General features: G+C 37.7%; 1 protein-coding gene across 1 annotated transcript in view; it reads right to left on the bottom strand.

Moving 5' to 3' along the window:
- Positions 1-16,251, bottom strand: part of TANGO6 (transport and golgi organization 6 homolog) — a 140,502-nt gene that overhangs the window by 108,462 nt on the left and 15,789 nt on the right. Inside the window, exons 6-8 of the mRNA XM_006091147.3 lie at positions 15,284-15,446; positions 13,208-13,290; positions 2,125-2,237 (exon numbers count right to left, since the gene is read on the bottom strand). Coding sequence (XP_006091209.1) covers positions 2,125-2,237; positions 13,208-13,290; positions 15,284-15,446 — 359 coding nt within the window. The remainder of the gene's footprint in view (positions 1-2,124; positions 2,238-13,207; positions 13,291-15,283; positions 15,447-16,251) is intronic.

The following is a 16,251-nucleotide window of genomic DNA, read 5'->3' as shown; positions in this document are numbered from 1 at the left end:
TTCTCAGTCTCTGATGTGGACATGACAGTGCTATGAGGACTTGGGTTTCAAAACTAAAACAAGTGCCCTAACCGATTTGGCTCAGTGGATAGAGCTTCAGCCTGCGGACTCAAGGGTCCCAGGTTCGATTCCGATCAAGGGCATGTACCTTGGTTGCGGGCACATCCCCCGTAGGGGATGTGCAAGAGGCAGCTGGTCGATGTTTCTCTCTCATCAATGTTTCTAACTCTCTATCCTTCTCCCTTCCTCTCTGTAAAAAATCAATAAAATATATTTTTTTAAAAAAAACTAAAACAAGAGTTATTATATGGATGGTCCATTAAAGCCAAATTCACATATATAGTCTCCATCTCACACTGCCCTTTCTATTGTCACTTCCCATATGGCTTTGGGCTACAATGATGTGCTAACCAAAAGTTAGAGTCAAAGGCAATAGGTAAGCTTTGACTAATATGCAAGACAGTGCAGTTGACCCTTGAATGTGGGGGTTAGGGATACTGATCCCCCCCCCCACACACACACAGTAAAAATACATGTATAAACTTCTGACTCCCCGAAAACTTAAGTTGTCCCTCCATATCCTTGGGGGATCAATTCCAGGATCCCCTGCAAATACCGAAATCTGAAGATGCTCAAGTCCCCTATATAAAATGGTACAGATTGCCCTAAGCAGTTGGCTCAGTGGATAGACCGTCAGCCTCCGGACCAAAGGGTCCCGGGTTCGATTCCAGTCAAGGGCACGTACCTCAGTTTACGTGTTCCTCCCCAGCCCGGGCCCTGGTCTGGGCGTGTGCAGGAGGCAACCAATCGAAGTGTTTCTCTTACATGGATATTTCTCTCGGTCTTTCCCTCTCTCTTCCATTCTCTCTAAAAATCAATGGAAAAATATCCTCGGGTGAGGATAATAAATAAATAAATAAATAAATAAATAAATAAATAAAATGGCATAGATTAATGTACAGTCAGCCCTCCACATCCACAGATCCCAAGCACAGACTGAAAACAGTACAGGTATTTATTGAAAAAATCCTCTATAGACCCACACAGTTCAAACCTATGTTATGCAAGGGTCAACTATACTTTCCTTCACCCCTTGGTGATGATGGTAGCTTTCTATTTGCTAACCAGTTTAATGCACAATTAATCTTCATAATAACTCAATGAAGAAGGTACTATTATTGTATATCAGATTACATATAGGTTATTTCCAAACACCAAAAATCAGAATTCTGTATGACTTTAGAAAGGATATAAACTCTTATAAGGAGAAAGAAACCACATAAGTAGCTGTGAAAATAGAGCTGATAAAAAAGGAGTCCTACTTAAATCCCAAAACAAAAGGTTATTTTCTGGATGACTAAGAAACCCCTTCATTCTAAACTATCCTGTGCAGCACTAACACCAAATCCAAGTCTAAATTACAGAGTCTATATTCAGATCCAGATTTCCCGAGCTTGATTCCTAGCTCCCCACGAGGTAGTTATGAACCATCCTCTATTTCCTCCTTCCTAGACATGTAATTCCAGTATTTTTCACTGGTTAAACAGGGGCATGTTCATACATGTAAATATTCATCTCTGATGTCTAGGACTGAGGCTGAGGCAAGTCATTTTAAAACCTACACCCAATCCCCTGCAATTTACAAAGCTCTCTCTTTTCTAGATGAGCAGAATAAGAAGGTTCTCAAATGTTTTCCTGACTGAAAAGAAAAAATCCTATATAATAAAAGGGTAATACGCAAATCGACTGAACGGCGAAATGACCGGTCGCTATGACGTGCACTGACTACCAGGGGGCAGACGCTCAACGCAGAAGCTGCCCCCGGTGGTCAGTGTGCTCCCACAGGGGGAGCGCTACTCAGCCACAAGCGGCGGTGGTGGGAGCCTCTCCCGCCTCCGTGGCAGCGCTAAGAATGTCCGACAGACATCCCCCAAGGGCTCCCAGACTGCTAAAGGGTGCAAGCCGGGCTGAGGGACAACCCCACTCCCCTCGAGTGCACAAATGTCGTTCACCGGGCCTCTAGTTAATTATAAGGTGACATGTTAAATTCAAAATAAGAACAAGAGCAACATGCAAGAGAAGACTTCACTATTTATAAACAAGTAAGTTTCTCTGGTTGTTTACCTTATGTGAGACACGCTCTGCTTGGTAAAGCAGTAGAGAGAAAAGAGGACTCCCAGGACGGGAAGCAGGGAATCCACCAAAACTGTTAAAGGCTCATTCCCCACAACGTACACCTAGGGAAAAGGAAAAGGAGAGAGTAACTGCAGAGCCAGAGGAATGGGAATCAAACAGCATACACTTATTACCAGGGCTCAGAGTCTTACCGTAAGCAACACACTAGTGCTAAGACAAACAATTTTAGCTCTAAGGCCAATGAAACCATTTGAGATTGACAAACAGGCTGAAACACATGGAGGGAGACTGGGCTACAGCTCTTTTGTGTGCACAGCCTAAAAAACTGCTGGGCAAAATGGGTAAATTGACCCATTTTCTGACCCCTTACTTTTCTACTTTTGATTACCTCTGAGTCTCCTAATCTGCCTATTATTCATCTGTACAATAATTCTCTTACTGCTGAAGGCCCTGCTCTTAGAAACTAACAAGCAATCAATGCCATATAGAAAAAGTTGAACCTAGTTTGGAAAAAAACACACACAAAAAAACATAGCTTGCTCTAGATCTGTCACTCTTAAAATGTTACTGGCAAAATGGTATGTCCTATTCTCTCCAAGTCAATAAATGTTCAAAGAAGTTATGCTGTGTATCTAGATCTGCATTGGCCTTATAGGGTGAAGTGTGTGGGGATGCTGATTTTTATTAACAATAATTATGGTACATATTTTTTGAATATCCACTGGGATCAAAGTACTGTCCTGGGTAGTGAATATAAAAATGAATAAGAGTCATCTCTCAGACTGCTTGTGATCTAACAAGAATAAAACAAGTAAACAATTATAATAACAATAACTCAAGGTGGGTAACTTAAAGTATCTTAAGAAGTGCAAAATACTATTCAAAACTCCAGTCAAACATACTAGGATTTCAAAATGTAATTATTTTACAATAAATTAAAGCTCGATAATGTGGACAGTGATAACGGTGGATAAAAGGAGAGGGGAAAAAAGAAACTGACAATGATTATACTCTTAGTAAGTGTTCCAGGAACTGTGCTGGGGTTTTTATCTTCTAGGTACTGTTAGATTCTTTAAAGAGTTAGCTCATGAAAATGAAAACAATCTCACAATGTCAGTATTAGCAGCCTTTTTTAAAGGGTGAGGAAAGGAAAGCGTAAAGAGGCCCTTATTTACAGAAAGTATTGAGGCAAGAATCAATACTGCTTATGGGAAACTAAAGGTCAGAGAGGCACAAAGTGGAAAAATCTCTGTGCTTTTCCAGAGAATCCTGTTCCTTTAAATCAACCCTAATTTTTCACCCTCCTTAAGCCTCCCAACTCCTCTATGGAGCTCGATAACCAAGGAGCCAGCTTCCTGTGCATGATCTAATCTCCATAAGCCCAACTAAATGAAGTGCAGTGTTCAGAAGTAATATGCAGGCCTAATTATATATCACCAATTACAGGAGGCACAAAACAGATTGCCCAGATAACGTAAGAGCCCATTGTTCGGCTTTGGATTCTGTGTTCCCAGAGGTAATCCCTATGGAGCCATCCTTCCTTACCAGCATCTTTTGTACATTACAAAACAAAGAACAAAAAACACACGGATGGGGTTAGATCTTTATTATTTACTGGCTTGATGGGGCCCAAACACCTAAAACTTTAACATGAACTCAATCAAGCACATTTCCCAGGGGTGTAAGTTGTTGTTGATAAATTCCTCCAATTTTTAAATCCTCTCCTTATACTTTTCTGTATTTTATTAACAAGAAAGAAGTACTACTTTTATATTTAGGAAAAACTGTACAGCTATTTATACATGTTATTTATTGTTATCTAAAGCTTCAGAAAATGCTTATTGAGCATCAATTGTGTGCCAGGCATACAAAAGTGAATAAATTGTCTGCGTCTACATTCTAGTGGGGGGGACAGTGAATAAACAACAGATATAATATCAGGTAGTGACAAGTGTGATGAAGAAAAACAAAACAGGTTACAGGGATAGAGAGTGACGAGAGGAAGGGCATGTGGAAAGAGAGGGAAATTAAGAATAATTCCTATCAACTCATCAACTAATAATTCATTAAATTCACAGATAGGAATAGAGAAATGGATTTTTTTCAAAGTGGAACAATTTAGCAATAAAGTCTCCTTTGGCTCAATCTGATCAATAATTTTCTCTCTATCTCAAAGAACTTTAATGGCCTCTGCTTGACACATACAGTATTGTCACCTTCCTTCCAATGTTAATAGTAAATTCTTCCTTGTATTGTGCCCAAATCTACCTTTCTTTAAATTTCCTTAATGAAAGTATTTTCCAAAAGTTTTGGACTAGCCATCTAAAAAATCATCAAAATCCAGTTTCTGTTCTCCACCTAATAGATTGCTCTGTATCTTAATGACTAGATTGTATTTTGTAGTTGAAAGACAGGCAGTGGTACTTATTAAATTGACCCATCAAGTTCTTCTTCCATAGGCCAGCTATGTATTTGACTGTTCAACTATTCATTTATTCATTCATGCAAATATTCATTAAGCATCTAACAAATATTAGTGACTTTTCTCCTCTGAATTCCAATAGCATTTTAAAGCTTCTAACCTATAATCAATCTTTGAATATATGTTATCTCTAACCCAGCCGTGGGCAAACTACGGCCCGTGGGCCGGATCCGGCCCGTTTGAAATGAATAAAACTAAAAAAAAAAAAAAAAAAAAAAAAAAGACCGTACCCTTTTATGTAATGATGTTTACTTTGAATTTATATTAGTTCACACAAACACTCCATCCATGCTTTTGTTCCGGCCCTCCGGTCCAGTTTAAGAACCCATTGTGGCCCTCGAGTCAAAAAGTTTGCCCACCCCTGCTCTAACCTCTTCATCTAGCCTTGAAGGCAAAAGTCAAATTTCCTACTTCAGCACCTATCAGAGGACATGATTATGTTGTGTTACCTCAATTTTTGGTAAATAAGCAGTTTTTTAAAATATGTTTTTATTGATTTTTAGAGAGAGGGGAAGGGAGAGAGATAGAGAGAGAGAAACATCAGTGATGAGAGAGAAATATCAATTGGCTGCCTCCTGCATAACACCTTCTGGGGATCGAGCCTGTAACTCGGTCAGGGTTGATGAAAAAGTTCTGAAACCAGAGAGTGGTGATGGTTGTACAACATTGTGAATGGACTTAATGCCACTGAATTAAAGTGTCTAAAATGGTAAATTTTTTGTTGTATTTTACCACAGTTTAAAAAAGAACAAAGCATTGTACTCCATGACCTCCCATACTCACTCCCCTTGTTTATAATAATATTTTCAATGCTTCAGTTCCTAACCCATACCAACTTTCTCCCAGCTGCCCCCCCCCACCCCCCATAATCAGTAGACCCCAGCTAGTCAGGCTATTAATAACTCTATTCCTGCAATCTGCAAAAGAGAGCTGGAGTTCCTGAGTGGCACCATGGACAGCAGCTTCTGTACCACTTCCTCTTCCTCCTACTGAGCATCTTATATAGTCCCTTTCTACCAAGTCTTCTGGTGGATCTCCAGGGCCATATCCTAGCCAGTCCTTTCCAACGACAGCCCCTTCCTTCCAATCTCTTGCCTCATACTAAACTCACATGCAGGTTCACAGTTTGGTCTGCACCTAACATGCAACATTAACCTCTACTTATACTTCCAAAGTAGACTCTGGTTGCTTCCCCCTTAACTGGACTTCCCAGATTATTGACTTGTACCTGGAGTTTAGTGACCCATAGAGGAGCACAGGAGGATGACTGACTGAACTATGATCTCTGGTGCCAACACTGACAATGAACAAATGCTCTAGAAAACAAAGAAACAAAAACAGTCCTTCCAGTGAAGTCATACTACATATAAAGGGAACTGCGGGGCCAGTCTCCTCCACACCAGGCTGGTGACAGCACCAACTGAAGAAGCAGTCAAGGCACAATAGGCAAGCTGCTTCCTCCCCTCTGAGGGAGGGAGAACTCTACTGCACCATCTCTGTGCCCTAACATCCAGGCATTGTGGAATTTCCTTGGACTGTGCTTATGTGTTATCTCTTTCTAGTTGGGGTTCCTCTCTCCTCGCCTGGAGGCAAAGTGGGATGGGAATTCAAGTTTTGAAACACAATTCAATACTTCATATATTATTTCTACCTGTGCTAAAAATGTTCCATATCATTAGAAAGTTTCCTTTTTTCAGCAGTATAACTATTGGGTATGTTTCACATAGGATTGTTTGTAAATACTTCCACTGTCCAGTTATAAGATGTAACACAAATTGAGTCTCAGTTTCCTTATGTGGAAAATAATGGGGTTGGATTAATCAAGTTTTAAGGCCTCTTTCAGGTTTAATCAAGCATTCTCTGACTTGATTGCAAGTTTGCTCATTTTCTTCTATACCTTTCTGGTACCTCAGCCATTAAGAGGTAAGACTAGTTGGGGGAAAAAAGAACCATCTTTTCCCACCCAAAATTTTTTGAAACACTGAATCTTCAATTTGACCAAAATTTCTATCCCTTCCAGACACACTTTCTGTTCTATCAGTTATAAACTTAGTACTTTAAAGGTGAAATCCTATTTAGTTGAAATGTTTTATGTATCTGTACAGCCAGGGATCACCAAACAAAATACCCTGGAAAAGCTGAAGCAGAGAAGGGAGAGACAGACTCTCAAGGTACCTTTTCAGTCCTTTGGTGTAAAAAAGCTCCTCTGTGAGTAAGTCAAATGGTGCTTTGCAGCTGAACTTCCATATCTAGCTGTGGCTTTTCGAGTATAAATGTGTAGGACAGAGCTGTCGGGCAAAATGAGAGAACAGTATGGCTCTATAAAAACCATTATCGGCTCAGAACAGATTAGAAGAGGAAACAGATGGGTACCAGTGATCCCACTGGCAGCCTGGGGATTTCCTCATTCCTTTCTGGGGATTTCCACATTCCTTCCTGAATGCATCTCGGCTTTCCATCACAGAGCCAGCCATGAGAGAAGGCGCCCGCGGTTAAGCCTTACAACCCTTCATTCAAGCTTAGAGGACGGCTGCTCTAACAAGTAGCAGAGGCGTGTTTCTGGGTACTTAATTATACACAGAGCGCACATTACTGTAACTCTTTGCTTGACTGGAAGCTCCTTGAAGGCAGCAACTGGCTTAATCATTTCTGCATTTGTAAACTTCAAAGAGTGTCAGGCACTTAGTAGGTAGTTGGTAAATTTTTTTTTGGTGACTAAGTAACTGATTCAAAGAATGAATGAACAAAGACTGACTGGTGTTTACTTTCTCAAAAGCTCTACTTTTGTGGAGAAGTTACAAGCACTCTGTATTGTCATTTAAAAAAAACACACGCAAAAATACAACTTATAGCTAGAAGCTACTCAATCAATGCAAATTAACTGAACAGAACAGAACTTCAGCCATGAAAGGGAGAGCAGATTGGACAAAAGAGGGCTTGACTTTACCATATTGGCTTGTTCAGTGCCTACTATCTTCAATGTCTGAAAGACTGAATTTCTCTGGCAGGCTTGACTAGAAATTTAAATAAAAAGGAAAGGAAAAACTCAAGAGTCAAAATGGTCAAAAGTATTAAGAATAAACATGTGTTTCCTTTTTTTAAAATTAAATGTATTGGGGTGACATTGGTTAATAATATCATATGGGTTTTAAGTGTATATTTCTATGATACATGATTTGTACTAGTATATTGGATTGTGTGCCCACCACCCAAAGTGAAATCATCTTCTGTCACCATATCTTTGGCCCTCCTTGCTCTTTATAAATGTTTCTGTTTCAAAGCAAAACAAAACAGAAAGCAGTCCTCACAAGATCCATCTTGCATTTCATAGACTCCCATTACATTGTTAAGCACATGCTGAGTAACTGAAAAAGCACTGGGAAGTCAGGAGTCAGGAAACTGGGTGTGCCACCTATGTGATTGCCCAAAATCACATATCAAGTGAGTGAACATGGATAAGACATTTAAAGCTCCCTAGATCTCATTTCCTCATTTATAATGTAGGCACTAAGCTTTTAGCGTGAGGACCAAGTAAGATAATTCATGTTAAAACATTTTGTAAAATATACAACCTTATGCAAATGTTAAATTTATTTCTAAATATTTTATTCTCACTGATGCTACTGTAAATGGAACTGTCTTCTTAGTTTATGGCCTTATCTTTCACAGGGATGTACAAGTGTGGAAATAAAAACATGATGAGTCTATTCAGAATCAAGCTGACTTAATCCTAACACTGAAATCCAGTACAGGCTGAAACTTGATTTTACCTGTTAAGTATTAAACTAGCTAAATGCTGCCTTCTAAAATATCACAGTGATCCTTTTGCTAGTAATGTTCCAGAACTTCTAATGTACTTACTGAGTTTAAATAAGACTTGTGAGAAGCAGAAGAACAGGACAAGTTACCTAATATAGCATTTTGTACTATTCATGTTTTCAGAGCATATTGCATAAAATTATCCTTTAAAATAAGAATTTCCCTGAACCAAAAAGGAACTGACAGTTTTTTGAGCACCTATTATGTATTAAAGCATACAATGAACCTACCAAAATTTACCTATTCACCCCCACAACTCGTGTTAAAGACTTCACCTAAAGTCACATTGATAGTCAACCCTGGAGCCAGATTCTAACCCAGGTCTGACTCAAAGGGGCAGGCGCTTGTCACGACACTATACCAGAATCCGAACTGCAGCATTTTGAAAATCTAACACTTGCACATCCCACAGCTTCGAAGGACGCTTCTTTCAGTCCTTTGCATGTTATTCAAGGCCACAGTTCAATTAAAGATGGAAACATCCAGAAAGAATGACAACCACAGATGGAAGGGAGGGTAACTTAAAGCCTTTTGCACTTCTTAAACTTATACCATGTGCAAATATTATCTTTTCTAAATACAGAAAGAGTGAGAGAAAGACAGAAGGAAGAAAAGATGATGGAAATGAGAATGAGGAAAATAAAATAATTAGTTACCTTCTAGCCTTTCCTACCCTAAAATTTCTTCCACCTTTAGGGAGTTTCGGCAAGTACTATAAGGAATACTAAAAGGAAACATCCCCTACATAACCCTACTCCTCCTCCAACCCAAGTCCAATATCAGATTCTGGCCAGTTCTCTTAAAACCAAGAAAATACCCAAGTCAGAAAGAAGTGGAATTATCTTATCCTGCCTTACCCAGAACCAATCTCTATGCAATCTAAGCCTCTCTTCACCCCTGTAGGCAAAGAAAGACCACTTATCCCTCTCATACCAGGAAGGACAAAAGAATTTCAGCATTTTAGAACTTGGGCCTCAGACATTCAGAGTCAGAGGAAATAGAATAGGAAGCCAATGAACTAAAAGTTATTTGAGCTGCATATCTCCTTTTTGTCTTAGATAATTTTACCAGAGGTAAGGTACACAACATAGAAATGATGATGAGAGTTATTATGCAGATGAAGTAGAAGTAACTATGCCAAGTTTCAATTCAATTCCACGAGCACCTATATATACACCTCTATTGGTGAGAACTTCCCACTTGGCCCACCAGAGCCAAACGGCTCCACTCGCTGTGTGTATGAAGGATGCAAGCGCAGAAAGGCCTTTCCTTGTCATTGTTCCCACCATAAAATTTTCATTCAGAGAGCTGAATTGAACATTTTAAATGTGTGAATTGTGTGGTATGTGAATTATATCTTAATAAATCTGTTAAAAAGAAAAGGAGAGAGAGAGAGAGAGACAACCAGAGCTGGAAATGTTCCCAAATGCCTCTCTAAAATTAAACACCCTCTTGTTACCCAGTGAGTTGCTGAATCAATTCAACCATCCCAGATGTTTTCCTTATTTCCTGCCGTTGAGCTGTACTCTATAATTTAGTATTAGCAGAAAGTTAATAAAGACACATCCTTTGTAGCTAAATTTTACACAATGTTTACCATTTCCCTCCAACATACACATTTCCTCTGTTTTCCCACTGCAGCTGAGCTGCCAAAACCTTGTAAGAGAATAATTACCCTTCTACACCCCTTCTGCTTTCACGATAGTCCCAATGCTTGTGCATAATCAAGTGTTTACGGCAAACTGTTTTGCTTGCCTCTCCAGGAGGTTTTAATTCACCAAACTAAAAGTGGATTTCCCCCCATTTGGGGGGCAATAGTAGGATTTGGGAGTGGTGGGGGTTTCATTTTGGGTAATGAAATATCCTAAAAAAAGATAGTGAGGACAGCTGCACAAATCTGTGAATATACTAAAAAACCCATTGATTTGCATACTTTAAATGAGTGAACTATACAATATGTAAATTATATCTTATACAGCTGTTTTTAAAATTGATTTTACTCTACATCCAAATGTCCATCAACTAAAGAACAGATGAACAAAATGTGATATAGTCATACAAAAGAATATTACTTAACAAAAAGAGACAAAATATTGATATATGCAACATATGAAACTCAGAAACATTTTGCTAAGAGAGAGAAGCCAGCCACAAAACACAAAAGAGCACAAACCGCATGATTCCCTCATACAAAATATCCCCAAAAGGCAAATCCAGAGAGGCAGAGAGCAGATTAGTGGTTGCCTGGGGCTGAGAGTGGGAAGAGGAAGTGATTGTAAATAGGCACAAGGCATCTTTAGGGGGTGATGGAAATGTTCTAAAACTGTATTGTAATAGTTTCACAACTCTGTAAATTTACTAACAATCATTGAATTGTACAATTTAAACATTAGTTTATAGTCTGTAAAGTATACGTCAATAAAGCTGTTTTAAAAAAGAAAGTACTCTAAAAGAGGCCAATAACACAATTTTTTAATGGACAAACTATATGAACAATTTACAGAAGTGAAAATATGAACAATTTACAGAATGAACTAAAAGCACAAAGTGATGCTTACCCTCACTAGTAATAAGAGAACTAACTGCTAATTAAAACTATAATGTACCAAACAGATTAGCAAAAACTCCATGGAAACAACTCAAATGTCTACCAATAGAAGAATAAACAAATATATGATGATATAATCACATAATGGAATAACATCTAGTGGCAAAAATGAATGAATTAATGTCACATACATTGCAATGCCATTAAAATAAATTTAAAATCATGTACAATGATACTACAGATAGCTTAAGGAATAATAAGTACAAATTCAGGATAGTGATCCTTTCAAGTAGAGAATTTTCAGCTGAGTGATGGGTGCATAAGCGTTTTACTCTTCATATTTTTTGTATGCTTGAACTATTTCATAATAAACTAAAATTTGAAAATTTACTCTAAAAATGTTTAATTTATGCCCTAGCCAGTTTGGCTCAGTGGATAGTGCGTCAGCCTGTGGACTGAAGGGTCCCTGGTTTGATTCTGGTCAAGGGCACATGCTCGATCCCCAGTAGTGGGTGTGCAGGAGATAGCCAATTAATGATTTTCTCTCATCACTGATGTTTCTATCTCTCTCTCCCTCTATCTTCCTCTCTGAAATCAATAAAAAAATATTTTAAAAATAAATAAATAAATTTACTACCATAGAAAAGAAATGAGATATGTGGAATATAAAATTTTAAATTATTGAGAAATAATTCACATGCCATAAAATTCACTCTCTTAAAATATGCAATTCAGTAGCTTTTAGAATATTACAAGGTTGTATAACAATCACCACTGTCTAATCCAAGAATATTTTCCTTACCTCAAAAAGAAACCCCATTCCCATTAGCAGCTACTCCCAATTTTCTATCTACAATTCCTAGCAACCACTAACCTACTTTCTATTTCTATGAATCTACTTATCCTGAACATTTCAGATAGATCAAATCATACAATGTGTGGTCTTTTGTGTCTGGCTTCTTTTTAAATATTTTAAATCAGAATTTTTTTTTTAAATCCTCATCCGAGGATACTTTCCCATTGATTTTTAGGGAGAGTGGAAGAAAGAGGGAAAGACAGAGAGAAACATTGATGTGAGAGAGGCACATCAATTGGTTGCCTCCTGCATGGCCCCGACCAGGACCTGGGTCAGGGAGGAGCCTGCAACTGAGATACATGCCCTTGACCGGAATCGAACCCAGGAGGGTTCAGTCCGCAGGCCAACACTCTATCCACTTAGCCAAACCAATTAGGGCTTAAATTATAATTTTTAAATTCATCTATATTGTTGCATGTATCCATACTCCTCCTTTTTATGGCTAAAAAATACTCCATTATGTAAATATATCACATTTGTTTAACCATTGATAGACTTTTGGGTTGTTTCCATATCTGGACTATTTTGAATAGTGCTGCTATGAATATTCTTGAATAGATTTTTATGTGAACATGTTTTCATTTTTCTTGGGTATAACACCTAGGAATGGAACTTCTGGGTCATATAACTCCATGTTTAACTTTGTGAGGAACTGCTAAACTATTTTCCAAAGTGGCTGCACCTTTTTACATGGAGCATAGTTTTGAAAGCTGTTTATTCTTGTAAATATTTCTCATTTATAAATTTATTGAAATAAACTTTAAAAAGGAATATTTACCCCAAGCCTAACACAATGGATTTTATTTTTGACTAAAAATATATATTCTATATATATCATATAATCATAGAGGATATACAATTTACTTTTTTTTTTCATTTTCAGTATATATTCAGGTAGTCATTTGCAGGATCCATTTATTCAGACTTCTTTATGATGGTAATTACTATCAAAAGCTATAAAGTAGATTCAAAATGTTCATACACTTTATGAAGCCTACAGTATTATATTCAATTTCTGTCAATTTCTTTAAAAGGCACGCTTTCATCAGTGGCATGTGCTAGTTAGAGAATATAAACTGTTTAACATTCAGATAAATGATGAAAACTGACGATTTCAAAATGTATCAGTTTTTTTTCACTAACAGCTTATAGTTTCCAGTTTCAAAAAGTGAAAAGATTTTGATGATTTGGAATAATTTAAGATTAACCATTCCAATTCTTAAAGAACCAATTAAAAAGGCAAAATTATTTTTAAAGACTAAGTAAAAATAGGAGCTCCAGTGGCGCAATCGGTTAGCGCGCGGTACTTATAAGAAAGACTAAGTAAAAATATTCACTAAAAACATTAGTGACTCAAATTACCAACCTTAAATACATCCTCAATACATCTACTAAGTTCTTCTTCTGTCACCAAAATGGTCCCCGGCACCATGTCACTCTCTGGAATCTCTAGAGAACAAAAACCAAAATTACCCACACTCAAGCCAACAGAAATAGCATGTCATTTTTTTTTTGTTGCCATTTTTTGAATAATATACTGATTCTAGGATAGATTCCTATTAAATATATAAAGGAATTTTAAGTATTTACTCAACTATTATGTTTGTCATGTCTGATTAATTTCACTTCACCAAGGCTCAGTCTGGTGAAGTTTTACTATGCAAAAGAATTAGATTTGCCGTAACCAGTTTGGCTCAGTGGATAGAGCGTCAGCCTGCGGACTCAGGGGTCCCAGGTTCGATTCTGGTCAGGGGCATGTACCTTGGTTGTGGGCACATCTCCAGTAGGGAGTGTGCAGGAGGCAGCTGATCGATGTTTCTCTCTCATCGATGTTTCTAACTCTCTATCCCTCTCCCTTCCTCTCTGTAAAAAAATCAATAAAATATATTTAAAAAAAAAAAAAAAAGAATTAGATTTTTTCCATGACTCCACATCTCCCACCACATACACCCAGAAAAATTCACACTACAAAATGACTTCTACACAAAGTCTACACAGACCTAAATTTGGTTTAACCATAACACCCAACATTGTTTTTCTTCATTTTTAACCTTAGGAACTACTATCTAGAAAAAAAATTTTTTTTAATCACCAAGAGTGCTATAATGATACTCAGTATCCCAGCATTAAACTCAATAAAGTTATACATACTAAGGGAAGTGTTGAAACTGTCAATCTTTTAAGACATTAAAACAGAACTAAACACACTGGCCAAATATGGGGAAAATGTGAGCATCAAAATAAATGACAGAAATGTTTGGTAAACAATTAAAAAAGAATCTAAATATCTATATTGATATTTAAATAATAATTTTTTAAAGGGGCAAGGCAGGAAGAAAGAAAAGCTCTTTTTTACAGAATACTAACTAAAACAATAGAAATAACAAAAGAAATAGTCACCATTTTACTGGTAAGACTCATCAATGGATTCTAAACCATAGTATGAAAGACTATTGGGAAATAGTATTCACACAGACTATCACACAGTCTCAGACGATCATGACATAGCTTACTTATTAATTACATAGGGAGGACAGTATTTTACAACAGAGAAATCTGTGTGCTACTGCATTAACTAAATTATCAAATATAACATTGCTAATAATGGGATATGTCCCTTAATCTGATGGAGACTGAAAAAAGAACCATCATCCTCTGTAGTATTCCTGCCAAAATGTTTAACCTGGATCTGATCATGAGGAAACAATTAAACAAATACAAATTAAGAAACATGCCCTAGCTGGTTTGGCTCAGTGGATAGAGCATCGCCCTGCGGTCTGAACCCTCCTGGGTTCGATTCTGGTCAAGGGCACATACCCGGGTTGCAGGCTCAGTCCCTGGTGAGGGGGCGTGCGGGAAGCAGCTGATCAGTGATTCTCTCTCATCAGTGATGTTTCTATCTCTCTCTCTCTCCCTCTCCCTTCCTCTCTGAAATCAATAAAAATATATTAAAAATAAAAAGAAACATTCTATAACCTAGGCTCTTCAAAAATACTGAGTGAAAGACAAACAAAAAACTGGAGAAGTATTCTATATTAAAGGAAACTAAGAAGACATAGAGGAATGTAATGCATGATTCTTGGCTGGATTCTGGATTTTAAAAAATAGTTATAAAGGAAATTCTTGGGACAGTTAGAGAAATCTGAATAAAATCTGTATATTAGATGATGTCTACAACTAACTCTCAAATGTTTCAGAAAAAAATGTACACGTATTGAAAGAGAAAGATAAAGCAAATGTGGCCATAAAATAACAGTTGGCCAATCTAGGTTCACTGTATCTTCTTAGAACTTTTGTGAACTGGATTTTTCAAAATAAAAATTTGGGGGAGAAAAAGGTAAAACTAAAGTCACTGATATACCACAGACTGAAGTCATTTAAACCTGAAACACTGAAGAAGATCCTTTAGAGGGGCACCCAACCACCAGACTTCCTCCTTTACCTGCTGTATTTAAACATCGATGAAGAGGTGCTAATACTGGCTGAAGCAAATACTTTGCTGCCAATTGTGGGTGTTCTCTTGACATAGTTATGAAGGTAGTGGTGGCAACTCTCTGAAATTGTCGTGCTGTTAATTTATCTTGAAAGTGAAATAAATCCAGGATCTAAAAGAAAAAGTATATGAAGAAAATAAATACCAGCCTCTTTACAAGGGGCATTACATTAACTAAAAAGAAAAAGCACTAATTTCTTTAGGCCAAAAAATAAACTCACTGCAATAACACTCATTCAACAAAATCGGTTTTTTAAAATTTAACAACCCAGTATCAAAGGTTGTGAGAACTGAAGAGACTATGTTTTCATTAAATAATTTTATATAATTTATAAAATATATGCTCATTGTAGAAAATCTAGAAAATAATGTTTTGAGAATAAAATTAAATCTTCCTAAATCACTAATAATCATTTTTGGTGTATTTTTTCCAATATACAGAATTTCTGTATAATTCTTTTTTGTTTTTAATTGAAGCCATACTTAATATTCAGTTTTGTATATTATTAAAATATCATCTATATATATAAAACCCTAATATGCAAATAGACCGAACAATGGAACAACCGAATAACCAGTTGCTATGACGTGCACAGACCACCAGGAGGCGTGTGTGGAACATGGTGGGCGTCGGCAGTGGTGGGATGGTGGAACAGTTTAGCAGGGCACCAGACCAAGGCGGGGTACTTGTCGCTGTCATTGGGGTGAGCCTCTGGTGGTTACTGAAAATTCTTTGCTCCCCCGCGCCGCGGTCCGGTCTAGCGCTCAGACCTACTGCTGGTGCTGGCCCTAATTGCTCTGTGCCATCAGCAGGTGCTAGTGGGGCCAGCACCATCAGCACGTGGGAGCAGCGGGAACAGGGCTGCCGGCAGAGAGGGGACTGGGGGCTGCAGCAGGGCTGGTGGGGGAGCAGAGGA

The sequence above is a fragment of the Myotis lucifugus genome, unplaced genomic scaffold, assembly GCF_000147115.1.
Source record: "Myotis lucifugus unplaced genomic scaffold, Myoluc2.0 scaffold_88, whole genome shotgun sequence".
Taxonomy (NCBI): domain Eukaryota; kingdom Metazoa; phylum Chordata; class Mammalia; order Chiroptera; family Vespertilionidae; genus Myotis; species Myotis lucifugus.
The sequence above is the reverse complement of the archived record's forward strand: the minus strand, read 5'-3'. Positions and strand labels throughout refer to the sequence as shown.